Below are 13,828 nucleotides of genomic sequence, written 5' to 3' on the forward strand. Positions count from 1 at the left end.
TGGCTTCGAGGGGCGTGGCCTCTTAGAGTGTTCGACACAAGCTTGCTGGAGAAGAGGCGCGTGGGAAGAGAGGCACGGAGCAGCCTGGGAACTGTAGTTCGGGCCGCGCAGCAATGGCGTCATGGTGGGAGTTGAGGTTCTGGGAAACTGCAGAGGCCTGAAAAGAGGTAGGTTCGCGGATCTCGACTGTAATTATGAGCGAACCGAGGGTCTCTGTTCTCCTTCAGGAGGACTTCCGTCATCTCGAAGCCGAGGACTGTGTTGCCATGGAAATCTCTCCCTAGACTAGTGCATCCTTGGAGCTGAGAAAGAGACTTGTCCACGACGGTACGGAAGTTCTCCCGAGGGCCTCTCGTAACTGGGTGCCTTCGTAAGAATTTGGACTTCAAGAAAACATTAAACTCGAAGAATCTTCTAGGCCTAAAATAAAGACGCGGCCAGGGAGCTGCGGCCTAGTTTGTTGTTGGTTTACTTGTTTTTGTTGTACAACCTTACAACCTATTTGTACGTGTTCTCTGAGATAAAAGATCCAGGGAGCGTGCATACGAGCAGCTCTTGCTCCGCTGATTGCTAGGCCATCAGAAATACGTTGTTTTTTTATTTTATTTTATCTTATTTCTTTTAATCCTTATATCAAAATTGTGGGGATTGCCAAACTATTCATGTTTCCTGAGCTGGTCAGACTCACGTGCACTCTTTAAGCGTCTTTCCCCAAACAAATACAATTATAGGAGCACTTCCTCTTCTAGTGCTTACTAAATGCACAAATTATGAACAAGGAACTAATTCTGTTCTAGCCATTCAACTGCGTACAGAAAATAAATTCTAGTGAGGGATGAAGCTAACCCGTAGTTCTGGAGCCACAGGGTTGCTATTGTGGCGGCTGGAGAGCTCTTTTAATCTGCACTCAATACTTCCCTCTAGTGGTGAGGCTTTCATTTTGTACACAAGTAGAAAAACTTCTAATTAAATGTCTTCCTTTTCCTTTGGAGCTGGCTTCCTCTTCCATTTCTCTACTTAACCATCTGGTAGAAGGTAGTATCAGACGCAGAATAATGCAGTTTGAAATGTCATGGGCCAGTGTTTTGTACTGATTATATCACCCCTGTCTGTGCTATGCCTCCCGAGAGAAGGGTAAATATTTCTTCATTTGTATACATTGTAGTCTTTTGTTTCATTCTAGATTCATACAATAGCAATTTATACGTATGTACACTATAGCAGAACTTTCCCTAGTCATTAACATTTAACTCTAATGGTCTGTGTAACTTTAAGGAGGATGATATTGTTAACTAAACTGTTTGCTTCAATTTTACAAAACTGGAATAATTTTTCAAGATTCACAAGGCTTCTGTATTAAAATAATATAAAGAATGGGAATGTGGCATGGTTCAGTGGGTAAAGGAACCTGTACCAAGCCCGGCATTCCACGTGGTAGAAAGAACTGACTCCCAAAGGTTGCCCTCTGACCTCTGTCTGTGGGCTGTGTGCTTCCACCAGCACCAATAAATAACTAAATATAACTTTTTTTTCAAAAAGTGAAAGTTTACCGGGCGATGGTGGCGCACGCCTTTAATCCCAGCACTCGGGAGGCAGAGGCAGGCGGATCTCTGTGAGTTCGAGACCAGCCTGGTCTACAAGAGCTAGTTCCAGGACAGGCTCTAAAGCCACAGAGAAACCCTGTCTCGAAAAACCAAAAAAAAAAAAAAAAAAAAGTGAAAGTTTTTAAAGTTACTAAAGAGAAAAAAAAAGCAATAATGGAAAAGCCCTAGGATTAAAGAAAAGTTAGTTTCACTTTCTCTGTTTGGATAGCTCAGTTTATTCTGAAATTTGTCCGCTTATTATAGTTGCTGTGGAGGACATAGAGATGATACCTTCCATGGGTACTAAGCTCTACTTAGTTTTTTTTCTGAAACAAACATGGGCTTTGTTAACACAAGCATTCATTTGCCACATGAAGTGATTCTGAACTTCCGCAGCCTTACTGGTCCTCATCTTCCCCCCTTCAAATTCACCAAGACACCTTTTCCCACAGGGGCTGACATCCATGGCTACTCCTCTGTAGCCCAGCCTGGGCTAAGTGCTCATGCAGTGCTGCTGAAGGACCCACCTGAGTTCTGGATTTAGACTAGATTGGCATAGTCTGTTTTCCCCACAGGTTGTGACAGTGACTTTAAACATCCATAGCTCAGCACAGGAAGCATCTGATTAATGCATGATTCACCCATTTAGGACCAGGTAAGAGCCTGTGGATAATCCTGTGAATTGGTAAGTGTGGTTTTCATGAGATTTAAGCTGTGGTTTTAACATGATGATGTTTCTAGAAAGCAGAGTTGTGTGTATGTGACTGTGAGTGTGCTGTATACATACGTGTATACACTCTGAGACCTGAGCATGTTTGCTAGCTCTCCTGCTGTGTTACGCTCTGCCTTACTTCAGAGCCAGGCTGATAGCCAACAAACTCCAGCAATCTTCCTTTCCTCCATAGCTCAGGGTTTCAGGCCCCTATAAGATCATGCTCAGCTTTTTTTCCCTTTTCTTTCTCTTTTCTCTCTCTGTCTGTCTGCCTTCCTTCCCTCCCTCCTTTCTTCCTTTCTTCCTTTCTTTTTTTCTTAAGGCAGGGGTTTCTTTGTAGCCCTGGCTGTCCTGGAACTTGCTTTGTAGACCAGGCTGGCCTCAAACTAAGAGATTTGCCTGCCTCTGCCCCGAAGTGATGGGATAAAAAGGGCTGTGCCATCATTGCCTGACTATGCCTGGCTCTTTATCTGGGTGTTGGGAATTTGAACTCAGGTCCACATGCTTGGGCCAGAAGTACTTTTATTTGTTCAATCATCTCTCCAACTCCTTACTGTTTGGTTTCTTTTATGTTTTTTTTTTTTTTTCCAGACAAGGTCTCCATATGTTACTGTTTCTTTGCTGGCCTCCACTCCCAGGCTCAGGTGACCCCGAGTGTTGGGACTGGAGTCACATGCCACTACAGTCAGCTCATTTCTTTTAGCTACTTTATTTCTTTGGAGGTTATTGGAGCACAAGATTAAGGTGATTGTTGGGTGTCATGCTTGGGAGCTCATAGCTAGAAGGGTCTTGGGACCTAAGTCTGGATTCCCAAGCTTGGTTTCTGACCTAAAACCTCTGGACAGAGAATAGTTTCTGTGCTGCTGTATCTGTGTTATCCCCCAGGTTTTGAATAAAGCATCTCAAAAAGTGTTTAAAAAAAAACCCAAAAGATTGCTGCCTAGATTCTCTACTGGCTGTTTGCTGGCTTTTGTTTTTAAAGATTTTATTTTATTTTTAATTTTGTGTATGTAGGTATACGCACATGAATGCAGGTGTCCAAGGAGGGCATAGGCATCTGCGCCTCTGAAGCTGACAGTTAGTTAGAAGCTGGGAATTGAGCTTGTGTCCTCGGCAAGAGCATAGATATGCTTGTGACTGAAGAACCATCCCCGTAGCCCCCAGCAATAAACAGAGGCTTAAAGAGTTTGAAGTCTATGCATGAACTCTGAATGAGTTAATGTTCCATTTATTTTATTATTCATGTTTACAGAATTCATCTGTTTGTAGCTGAGATTTGCCACCCGAAGTTCTTTCCTCTCTTGCTGTTGCTGATAGCCCATAGCTCACTGGGTGTGGCTGCCAGTGTTGACTTCAGTATGCTGCGGCGGAAACCAACACGCCTGGAGCTCAAGCTCGATGACATTGAAGAGTTTGAGAGCATTCGGAAGGACTTGGAGGTAAGGACTCACTTTCCGATTGTTGGGGCACCTCAGACTCCACCAGCAGCCTAGTTGCATCTATTGGGTGCTTTACAGGTACCTCAGAACAACGTGCATTTCCCGTGACGGTGACCGAAACAGAGAAAATGACCCCTTTACAGTTCTTCTTACATTACTCTGTTATTTGTTTATTAACTTTTTCATATATTTTGGTCATGTTCTCCCCAGCCCCAATACCTCCCATTACTCACTCAAATTTTTTTTTTTCTCTCTAAAACAAAACAAATTCCCAAACAAGAAACGAAAAGTCCACAAAAATACCATTGAATTCATTTTGTGTTGACCAACTGCTCCTGGGCGCTGAGCTGACTCGGGAGTGTGGTTGGCGTAGCCAGTGATAATGAAGATAACTGGAGAAAACTGATTTTCCCTTTGGCAGTAATGTCAGTTGCAGGTAGCTTCTTGGTTAGGGCTGGGACCCCGTGTCTGTCTACTTCTCCCTCAGTGCTGGTACCCTGTCTGGCTTGAACCTGTGCAGGTCTTTTATGTGCTGCATAGTCTCTGAGCACATGTGTGCATCAGTCCTGTTGTGTCTCCTTGGAGCCATCCTTCTTCACCTCTGACTCTAACAGTCTTCCTGCCTCCTTTTCCACATAGATCCCTGAGCCTTGAGGGGATGGGTTTGAGGAAGACATTTCATTTAGGACTGAGTGCTTCAAAGTCTTTACTCTCTACACATTGTCCAGTTGTGGGTCTGTGCTAATTTCCATCTAGAAGAAACCTCTCTGATGGGGCTGAGCAAGACACTGGTCTGTGGATATAGCAGTATGTCATTAGGAGTCATTTATTGCTATGTTCCTTTATGCAGAATAATATCATGTTTTCCCTTAGTCTGAGATCTGTCTAGTCTCCAGATTTGTGCTTGCTAGGCACTCTACCAGCTGAGCCCCATTACAGCCTCTCAGCATTTGTTAGAACTCTGAGTCACCACTATTTTCCCCCTCAGTGTTAGAGATTAACCTAGGACCTTGTACATGTTAGACAGATAATCTCACTGGACATGCAGCTGCTCCTTGAAATCACTTAGTTGTTTATTGTAAAATCTTTTACATTAGGAACTTTATTAAAGAAATCCTATCCATTTCCTTTACCATTGGATTTCTAGAATCCAGTCTGCAGTGGAGTACTGTTTATGTGTTTTGTTTTGTTTTTGTCTGAGACAGGATCTCACTGTGTAGCCCTGTCTGGCCTGGAACCCATTATGTAGATCAGGCTGGTCTTGAACTTAACATTAGCACCTGCTTCTTGAGTGCTGTGGTTGAAGGCGCACAAGACCACACCTGGCAGCTGTATATATCTCTAAGTTTGGTTTTGCTGTACAATATTAGATATCCATTACTAAGAATAAATTCTTCCATGCCTTCAGGATGAAGTCCAAATCCCTAGGCATGGTCCATGAAGTCCTTTATTACCTAGGCCGGGCCCATCTCTTCCCTTTATCTACCCAGTTATCTTTAATCTCAGTGCTGTGTACTCTGTTCCCTTTGCTTAGTGTATCCTATCCCTTTATCAGGCCAATGCCGCCTCATCTTGACCCAGCTGGTTAAGTTCACTCACCACCCTGTGTTGACTGACCTCTTGTAGGTACCACCACTCTCTGTTTTAACTCTCTGTTGGTCTTTCTTCTTAGCTGGGCCAGAAGCCCCTTGAAGGCAAGGATAAGTACATTAAGCTCTGGACTCTTCCCAGAGGAGGGCTCCCTACAAGCCTATTTGCATTGCTGCTCTTGGAAGTACTTTATATATATATAGGGGACATTACATCTTTTTATATATATATATATACACACACACACACACACATATATACATACATATATATATGTATGTATATATATATGGGACATTACATCTTTCATGTACCCAGCATGTAATTGGCTTTACATCGTTCATGTGAAGACTGACAACTTAGGTTTCTCTTGCTCTTCATTCCAGAAACTGTGGTGTGTATCAGTTTTTTGTTCTCTGTGTGTGTGTGGGTGTGTATGTGTTGGGTGCAAGTTTCTGCCCTGCCTGCCGGTTCCCAGATAACTGACACAGAGGCTTAAAATTAATTATAAATGCTTGGCCGATAGATCAGGCTTGTTACTATCTAACTCTTACATTTAAATTAACCCTATGCTTTGCCAAGTGGCTCATGGCTTTTTACCTCATTTTCTACACGTCCTGCTTCCCTGGCTGGCTGGCATCTCCTTGACTCGGCGTCTCTTCCTCCCAGCAGTCTCAGTTTGGCTGTTCCACCTATATATTTTGCCTGGCTACTGGCCAATATGCATTTTATTAAACCAATTTGAGTAGCAAATCTTTACAGTATACAAAGGGAGTATTCCACAGTGTGTATGAGTGTCCTCATGCCATTGGAGCCTGTGGAGTTAGTTCTCTCTCTCTTTTTTTTTTTCAAGACAGGGTTTCTCTGCAGCTTTGGAGCCTGTCCTGGAACTAGCTCTTATTTATTTATTTATTTATTTATTTATTTATTTATTTATTTATTTATTATGTATACAACATTCTGTCTTGATGTATGACCGTACGCCAGAGGAGGGCGTCAGATCTCAATACAGATGGTTGTGAGGCACCATGTGGTTGCTGGGAATTGAACTCAGGACCTCTGGAAGAGCAGCCAGTGCTCTTAACCTCTGAGCCATCTCTCCAGCCCCCTGGAACTAGCTCTTGTAGAACAGGCTGGCCTCAAACTCACAGAGATCCGCCTGCCTCTGCCTCCCGAGTGCTGGGATTAAAGATGTGCGCCACCACCACCTGGCTATTTCCCTTCTTTTACCACATTTATTCCTAGAATTTAATTCAGACTCAGGCTTGGCAAGCAATTATCCTTACTCACAGAGCTGTCTTGCCAGTCCAATTCTTTTTTTGTTTTTTAAGAATTCATATTGGTAGTATATTATTAAAGATGAGGTTTTGCTCTTTTTGTTTTTTGAGACAGGGTCTCACTGTGTAGCCCAGGTTGGCCTGGACCTCATTGTGATCTTTTGCCTCAGATTCCTGAGTGCTTGTATTATAGACATTTATCTTCAGCCCTGGAAATGATGAGTTTCAACAATGGTTTAAATTTTAGATGCAATGAGTCAAAATGCTGGACAGTGGACTTGGACTCTGCAGAGTCAGCTCATTGTTGAGTTAGCCTTTCCACTAAAGGTAGTGGGTTTGATGTCCTTTCCAGCAGCTTAGGAAAGAAGGACACTCTTGGAATCAATTAAAATGAAAACAGTAGAAAAAGTGGCTCTTCTTTCCTCCATTCTTTATTTCAAATAAGTAATCCAGGCTGTTACAACCTCTTCTTCCCCTACATTTTAAGTACTGACATTATAATTGTGGACTCCTTCGTATGCCTGGCTTTTTTTTTTCTTCCTTCGTGTGTGTGTGTGTGTGTGTGTGTGTCTGTGTGTGTGTGTGTGTATGTCTCAAAATAGGGTTTCTCTGTATAGCCCTGTAGCCCTGACTGACCTGGAATTTACTTTGTAGGCTAGGCTGGCCTTGAACTCACAGAAACCCCCTGCCTCAGCCTCCTGAGTACTGGGATTAAAGGCGTGCACCATCATGCCGGGCTCTGGTCTGTTTAAAAAAAAATTTTTTTATAAAGGTTTCTGACTACATGTGTCCTCACTATGTGCATGCAGTGTCCATGGAGGCCAGAAGAGGGCATCAGATCCCCTGAAACTAGAGTTACAGATGGTTGTGATCTGCCATGTGGGTGCTGGGAGCTGAACCTGGGTCCTTTGTAAGAGCAGCAAGAACTCTTTCTTAATTGCGGAGTCATCTTTCTGCCTCTATTCCTTGGTATTTCATTTTTACTAAAGTTGTTTACACCTTTGGAACAGTCTAGTTGTTCACAACACGAAACTTTTAAAATGACTTCATCCTACTTGAGTATTCTCAGAGATTCCTTTGCTTCTTAGAGTAGTTTTCATGAAGCTATTTGGTGGCTGACCTCTTAATGTTACTTCTTTGTAGTGTTGACTAGAGAGTAACAGGAAGTTCAACACACACAGAGAATTTTATTTATTATTATTTGTATATGATGTGGGTAAGTGAGGCTGCTTGTCTTCTACAGTGAATGTGTGGAGGTCAGAGGACAGCTTTCTGGAGATGGCTCTCTACTTCAACCTTATAGATCAGGGTCTCTTCCTGTTTCTGTTGTATACTTCAGGCTAGATTGCCCACTAACTTTTAGGCTGTCTCTGCTTCCTAGCTTGCTGTTAGGAGTGCTATGATTACAACTACCCACCACCACATCCAGTTTTATTGAATTATTTATTTATTACTTAAAGAACACCATGGGCTCTGGGTTTTGACGGCAGATGGTAGGTTGTGCTGCCATCTTAGTGGCCACGCTCCTTACACTGTTATTCAGAGGGAACCACAGGAGAGTTTATATTTGGGGGCATTCTAGAGTCTGAATTTTTAGCTTAGGGATGCTCAATTTCTGTAGCCAATGTATAATTGTAGTGATGTGTTGTGGGCCAGCTTCCCGCCGCTCTGCTCCCGGCCGTTGGCTTGCTTATGCCCCAAAATAACAACACACAAATTGTTTTCTTTTAAACACTGCCTGGCCCATTAATTTCAGCCTCTTACTCACATCTTGACTAACCCATATCGAATAATCTGTGTAACACCATGAGTGGCGTCTTACCGGGAAAGATTCAGCATGTCTGACCTGGTGGCTGGCTTCATTGCATCTGTCTCCCTGAGAGGCACGGCTGTCTGGCCCAGAGAGGCGAGACATGGCGATTTATCTCACTTAGAGGAGAGGCGTGGCATCTGACTGAGCCATCTACCTCACTTCCTTCTTCCTGTTCTGTCTACTCCACCCACCTAAGGGCTGGCCAAGGCAGTTTCTTTATTAAAACAGAAGACCCTCCCACATCATATAATATTTCAAAATCTGGAAAAAAATTGAACCTCAAATACTTTGGGTTCCAAGCACTTCAGAGAAGGGATCATCCTTATTTGATTGACTGTAATACACTGATGCTGGGATTTAAGGGATCACAGTTCACGAGTAGGAGGTAGAATTACCATTATAATTTGGGTAAGAGTAGCTGAGTTGGGCTAAAGCACTGTAGATAGAGCATCTGTCATTTTTTTAGGAAGCGCTAGCATCTAATGCCATCTTTATAGTCAGGATTGGTGGCTCTGGGAATCTGTAGTCACTTGTGACTCAGAGCAGGACCACTTTTGTGAAAGAACTAAGCCTAAGTCTTCCTCTGTATTTCACATTCACCTTGAATTGGAAAGGTTGAATCCTGTCTCCAAATGGCCATAAAGTCAGCTGTCTCCTGTAGCCTGAATGCAGCCCTTAATTGGGCTGTGAGTCACAGGAACCAAAGCCTTGATTGACTGTATTGAAGGTGCAGATGAGAGCGAACATTTGGAGAAGTGAGGCACACTCACAGATTATCTAGTCTCGAGAAAGCCCCAAACAAAACGTTCATGGGCCATGGTATTGTTTGGGTAGATGATTGTTTGTTTGCTCATCCACGCAAGGTTGATAGGCATAGAGTGGAACCAAAGAGCCCTTTTTGGAGAGGATGCCTTGTACACATCAGTAGTGAAGAAGATTTTTTATTGGTGATGGTAATAATAATATTCAGAAGCATAGACTTTAAGAGACTGAATGGCAAGTTTGGAAGTTGTGAAAACAGTGGAATAGAGAAGGTTTGTCCTTGTAACCTTGGGCCAATTATATATACTGTTGATTCAGAAATTGTTATTTCTGAATTGTTACCCATTGCCATCATTCGGACATGGAAAAGGCCCCTTTTGAAGAAGATGTTATCCACTGAATAACAAGGAGGTCAGGGGTGGGGGTGGATCTGGTGACTTTCTTAGGTTGTGAAGAAAATTTTGGAAGTGCTGTAAGTAACTTGTTTTGAGGGCAGCTTTGGTAGAAGACGAAGCTGCAGTGATGACGGTGGTGGTGGCTGTGTCCATTTGTAAACAGGGTCGGCTGTGGAACCTAAGGCAGATAGATAGATTGTAGTGGCTGAATATATGGTGGCTACAATGAAGGGGATTTGGCAGTGGTATAAATAATTACAGTGGTGGTGAGCACTATCATGGCTTTAGAAACCAGTCAAATCATAGACCCATGAAGTAAGCAGTTTTAGTGAAGGAAACTTAGGCGTTGTTTAGAAATGTAGATATAGCATAATTCTTTTGTTTGGTTTTAAGATAAGGTTTCACCCATGTAGGCCAGGCTAACTTTGAACTTGTAATAGTCCAGCAACAGAGTTCTAAACACAGAAGAGAAGGGCTTCCATTCTTTTTATTTTTATTTTTATTTTTTTTGTTTTTCAAGATGAGTTTCTCTGTGTAACAATCCTAGCTGTCCTTGTAGACCAGGCTGACCTTGAACTCAGAGATTGCCTGCCTCTGCCTCCCAGCTGCTGGGATTAAAGGCGTGCCACCACTGTCTAGCAAGGGCTTCCATTCTTAGGAATAAGAGTTATCAGGAAAGCTATAGGTTACTTAGGGACAGTCCACATTTGAGGAAGTAACATTCATACCAGGGAGGTTTCTGCAGCAGAAGCAGGAAATCTTTCTTGTTAGGAGATCCTCAGCCAAAAGTCGAGACAAGTGTAGCAGCTTTGATGCAGTGTGGTGCCAGCTGGATTGACCCCAAGGTCACCTGTCTGTTACAGATCTTTCCTTGTTTAGTTGCAGTAGTGCCACCAAGAATAGGAAAGGAAATTTTCCAAAAAAATTCAAACCAAAACCAAAACAGGGGCTGGGATATAGTTTGGTGATAGATCGCTTGTCTACCACACATGAGGCCTTGGGTCCAATTCCTAGCATCACCAATAAACAAATAATTAATTTACAAAATGACCTACCCCAGGTAGCATCATCTTTTTTTGTGATACCATCTGTGTGGAGCCAGTCAGACTGTAGGTTTTGTTTTTTTCCTCTTTTGAGACAGGGTTTCTCTGTGTAACCATCTTGGCTGTCTTAAAACTCACTCTTTAGACCAGGCTGGCCTTGAATTCACAGAGCTCTGTCTCCAGAGTGCTGGGATTAAAGGTGTGTGCCACCATGTCCAGCAAGGCTATGGATTTTTGGCGACTACTAGTCATATTGTTTTTCACTTGTTCTCATTAAACATAGTTTGTTGCCTCATCTCCACTGTCTCCAACTGTAGGTTCATGCTGGGCCTTTGTTTTGTACCCAAAATTCCTCACCACCCTTTCTTTGTGTCTCTTTGGAATTGTGGACTTCATTATAACCCTGAACTCTGTATGTATATAATTAATAGTCACCATGCTCATTGCCTTCTAGACAGTGATATCCTGGAAGGTAGGGTTACATGTTCTAAGATTGCACGCCTGTATCCTTCTTTAACTATCCTAAACTGGGGATATCAGTTTATTGTTTATTAGCCCTAACTCTGCCCCTTATCCAATATCTAGTACATGGTAAGTGCTAGCTAAACATTTGCTAATTGAAAGAATGTTTTTCTTTTTCTTTTCTTTTTTATACTTTCAGACACGCAAGAAACAGAAGGAAGATGTGGAAGGTGTAGGAACCAGTGATGGAGATGGGGCTGCTGGGCTTAGCAGTGACCCCAAAAGCCGGGAACAAATGATTAATGATCGAATTGGTTATAAACCCCAACCTAAGCCCAACAACCGCACATCTCAGTTTGGAAACTTCGAGTTTTAGGGATGAATTCTCCTGCATGCCAGATCTCTGGAATGAAATAAAATGATGTCAGAAATACAGAACAGATTTAGAGAATTAAGTGTGTACAACCAAGGAGAATGTTTTCTGTCTCCTGCAGAGAGAAATAATGTCTGCATGAAATTACTGCTGTTCAACTTTTCTGATAAGCTAGAAGCCAAATTCTGGCTTGTTTCTGGAAAGTTGAACTGTGGGAAGCTTACCTGATTTTTGTTTTTAAAATTATATTTTTGGAAAAATGTGAGACATCCCTAAAAGTAGTAGCAATGAAGTTCCCAGTTCTGAGAAGTAAAGGCCACGAGAGGTGATGTCATCCTCCTTGTCTTTACAAAAGGACCCCTAACCCGCAGTTGATCCTCTGAACTTTCAGTTCACCCGTTTATTCAGTATTTGGTGACTGCTGACCATCCTGCAAGCAACAGAGATTCCAGATGAGCGTGTTCATGGCTATAAACTAGCACTTGGAAGGCTGTGGTAGGAGTCTCATGAGCTGGAGGCTAGTCTGGGCAACAGAGTAAAATCTTGTCAGAGAATGTCTAAAACAAACCAAGACAAAGACTCCTACCCTCATGGAGATTGGATTCTAATGAACAAACAAAAAAACGAAGAGTCAGATCCATTTACAGAAAGACTTCATACAGCGAGGGAAACACGGACATTTCCGACAGCACGAGCCACTCTAATTCTCCCTTTGGGACGCATCTGAGAATCCGTGCAGCAGGAACTCGTCTGAACTCTGGATACTTTTGCACCATGCCCCATTTTACCATGAAATTTAGGGACAGAAGTACTGGCTGTGGAAGCCAGAACATGTAGAATCAAGTTTCAAAGAGACTCATTATCTCGGTTTTACCCAGGCTTTTGGATAGTTCCTGAGTGATATAAATGGGAAGGTAGAGATAAAAGGGAATTGTGTAGCTTCCTCTTCCTGCTCCAAACTTTTTATAAAACCTTTATTCCAGTTTTATTGTTTACCCCTAAGTCCTATTATCCTACTGTTTTAAAAAAACAATAAAACCCAAGACACAGGCTGTAGATTGGGGACTCATGTTATTGCAGCCTGCAAAGGCCTTCTAGGGCAAGGAGAAAAAGTGTCTGCCTGCATCAGTCAGTCCCTCTCTACTGCAATTCTGCAGTAGGATTTCCCACAGTTGTTTTTATGTTTCTGCATGTCTTGCCTTTTGTACTAATAGCTGGCATGCAGAGGTCTGTGTAAGACAGTGCTGAGTGACTCATGCAGACACCCTTAATTCCTGAGAGGGAACCAGAGCCTCATAGAGTGGTAGGTAGGAGATTTGAACCCTGGGCAGACTGCTTTCCAAGCCCATGCTTCTAAATGGCCTTTACTATATTGCTTTCTTAGTGTTCTTGTCTGAAAGCAGTATGGGGAGAGAAGTTTCTATTTTCAGCTTCCCAAAATTTCCATGTTATCTTATTTAACAGAATGAGACAATTATTTATCAGTAGACTAGGACTTATTGCAATTGTTAATCTTTTTTGGGCACAACTACATTACATATATCAATTCTGCATTCCTTAGGATCTGTTCATTTCCAGATTACCAGTACCCAGGATGTTAGTCATGTGCTTGTAATGATACCGACCTTACTCAGAAGAGCGACCTTTCATTTCCTATATCTTCAGGGACAGAATAATCAATAGATAGTAAAAGCATAATATGGCTTGGATATGCCTGTTCTTGTATGGGGTACCTTATCCATATTGCTCTTAACGTAAATTAAAAGGTGCTATTACTCCTTTGTGTATGTGAGCGCACACACGAGGCATGCCAGGGATCGAACCTAGAGCCTTAGAAAGACTCACTAGTCAAGCATTCAACCACTGAACTGTACCCATAGCCATTTGTTTTTGCAACAGTCCATCTCGACACAGCTAAAGTTATGCCCATCTGCAGCCCTCTCTATCTCCATCTTCATGTCTGGTTCTGAGAGATCCCTGCTGCTCCAACAGAGACAGACACACTAGAGCATCTGTAAACACAATACCCAGGTGCTGGGATTCCACTGTTTCCCTAGGAGACTTACAGACCAGGTTGCTAGGCCCGAGGCCATTAGAGGTCTTCTGGTGGGGGCACATCTGCTACCTGTATGTGCCCCTCCTCCTCACTTCTCCTATTTCCAGAGTGGTGAATTCCTTGGGAATTACCTCCCTTCTCCCTGCTACCAAGAATTAGAGATAGCCTGACTGGAGCTGAGGCCTGAACTCTCAGACCTTGCCATGTTACTGTCTGTATTTTCATGCTGTTAATAACTCTTAATAAAATTCTTGCCCAAAAGGAAAATCACCCTGTGTTCCCCTGTACCCCCAAACTGAAGGCTGGCTATTTGGAAACTACTT

At 42.7% G+C, this 13,828-nt stretch overlaps 1 protein-coding gene across 1 annotated transcript; it reads left to right on the plus strand.

Moving 5' to 3' along the window:
• Positions 1-38: 38 nt before the first annotated feature.
• Positions 39-13,224, plus strand: Cdc26 (cell division cycle 26). Its single transcript, XM_038335283.1, has 4 exons — positions 39-167; positions 2,159-2,238; positions 3,548-3,734; positions 11,276-13,224. The coding sequence occupies exons 2-4, from the start codon at positions 2,216-2,218 to the stop codon at positions 11,450-11,452; spliced, it is 387 nt and encodes a 128-aa protein (XP_038191211.1). The 5' UTR covers positions 39-167; positions 2,159-2,215; the 3' UTR covers positions 11,453-13,224.
• The last annotated feature ends 604 nt before the right edge of the window (positions 13,225-13,828 follow it).

Source organism: Arvicola amphibius, chromosome 6, assembly GCF_903992535.2.
Source record: "Arvicola amphibius chromosome 6, mArvAmp1.2, whole genome shotgun sequence".
In the NCBI taxonomy this organism is placed as follows: Eukaryota; Metazoa; Chordata; class Mammalia; order Rodentia; family Cricetidae; genus Arvicola; species Arvicola amphibius.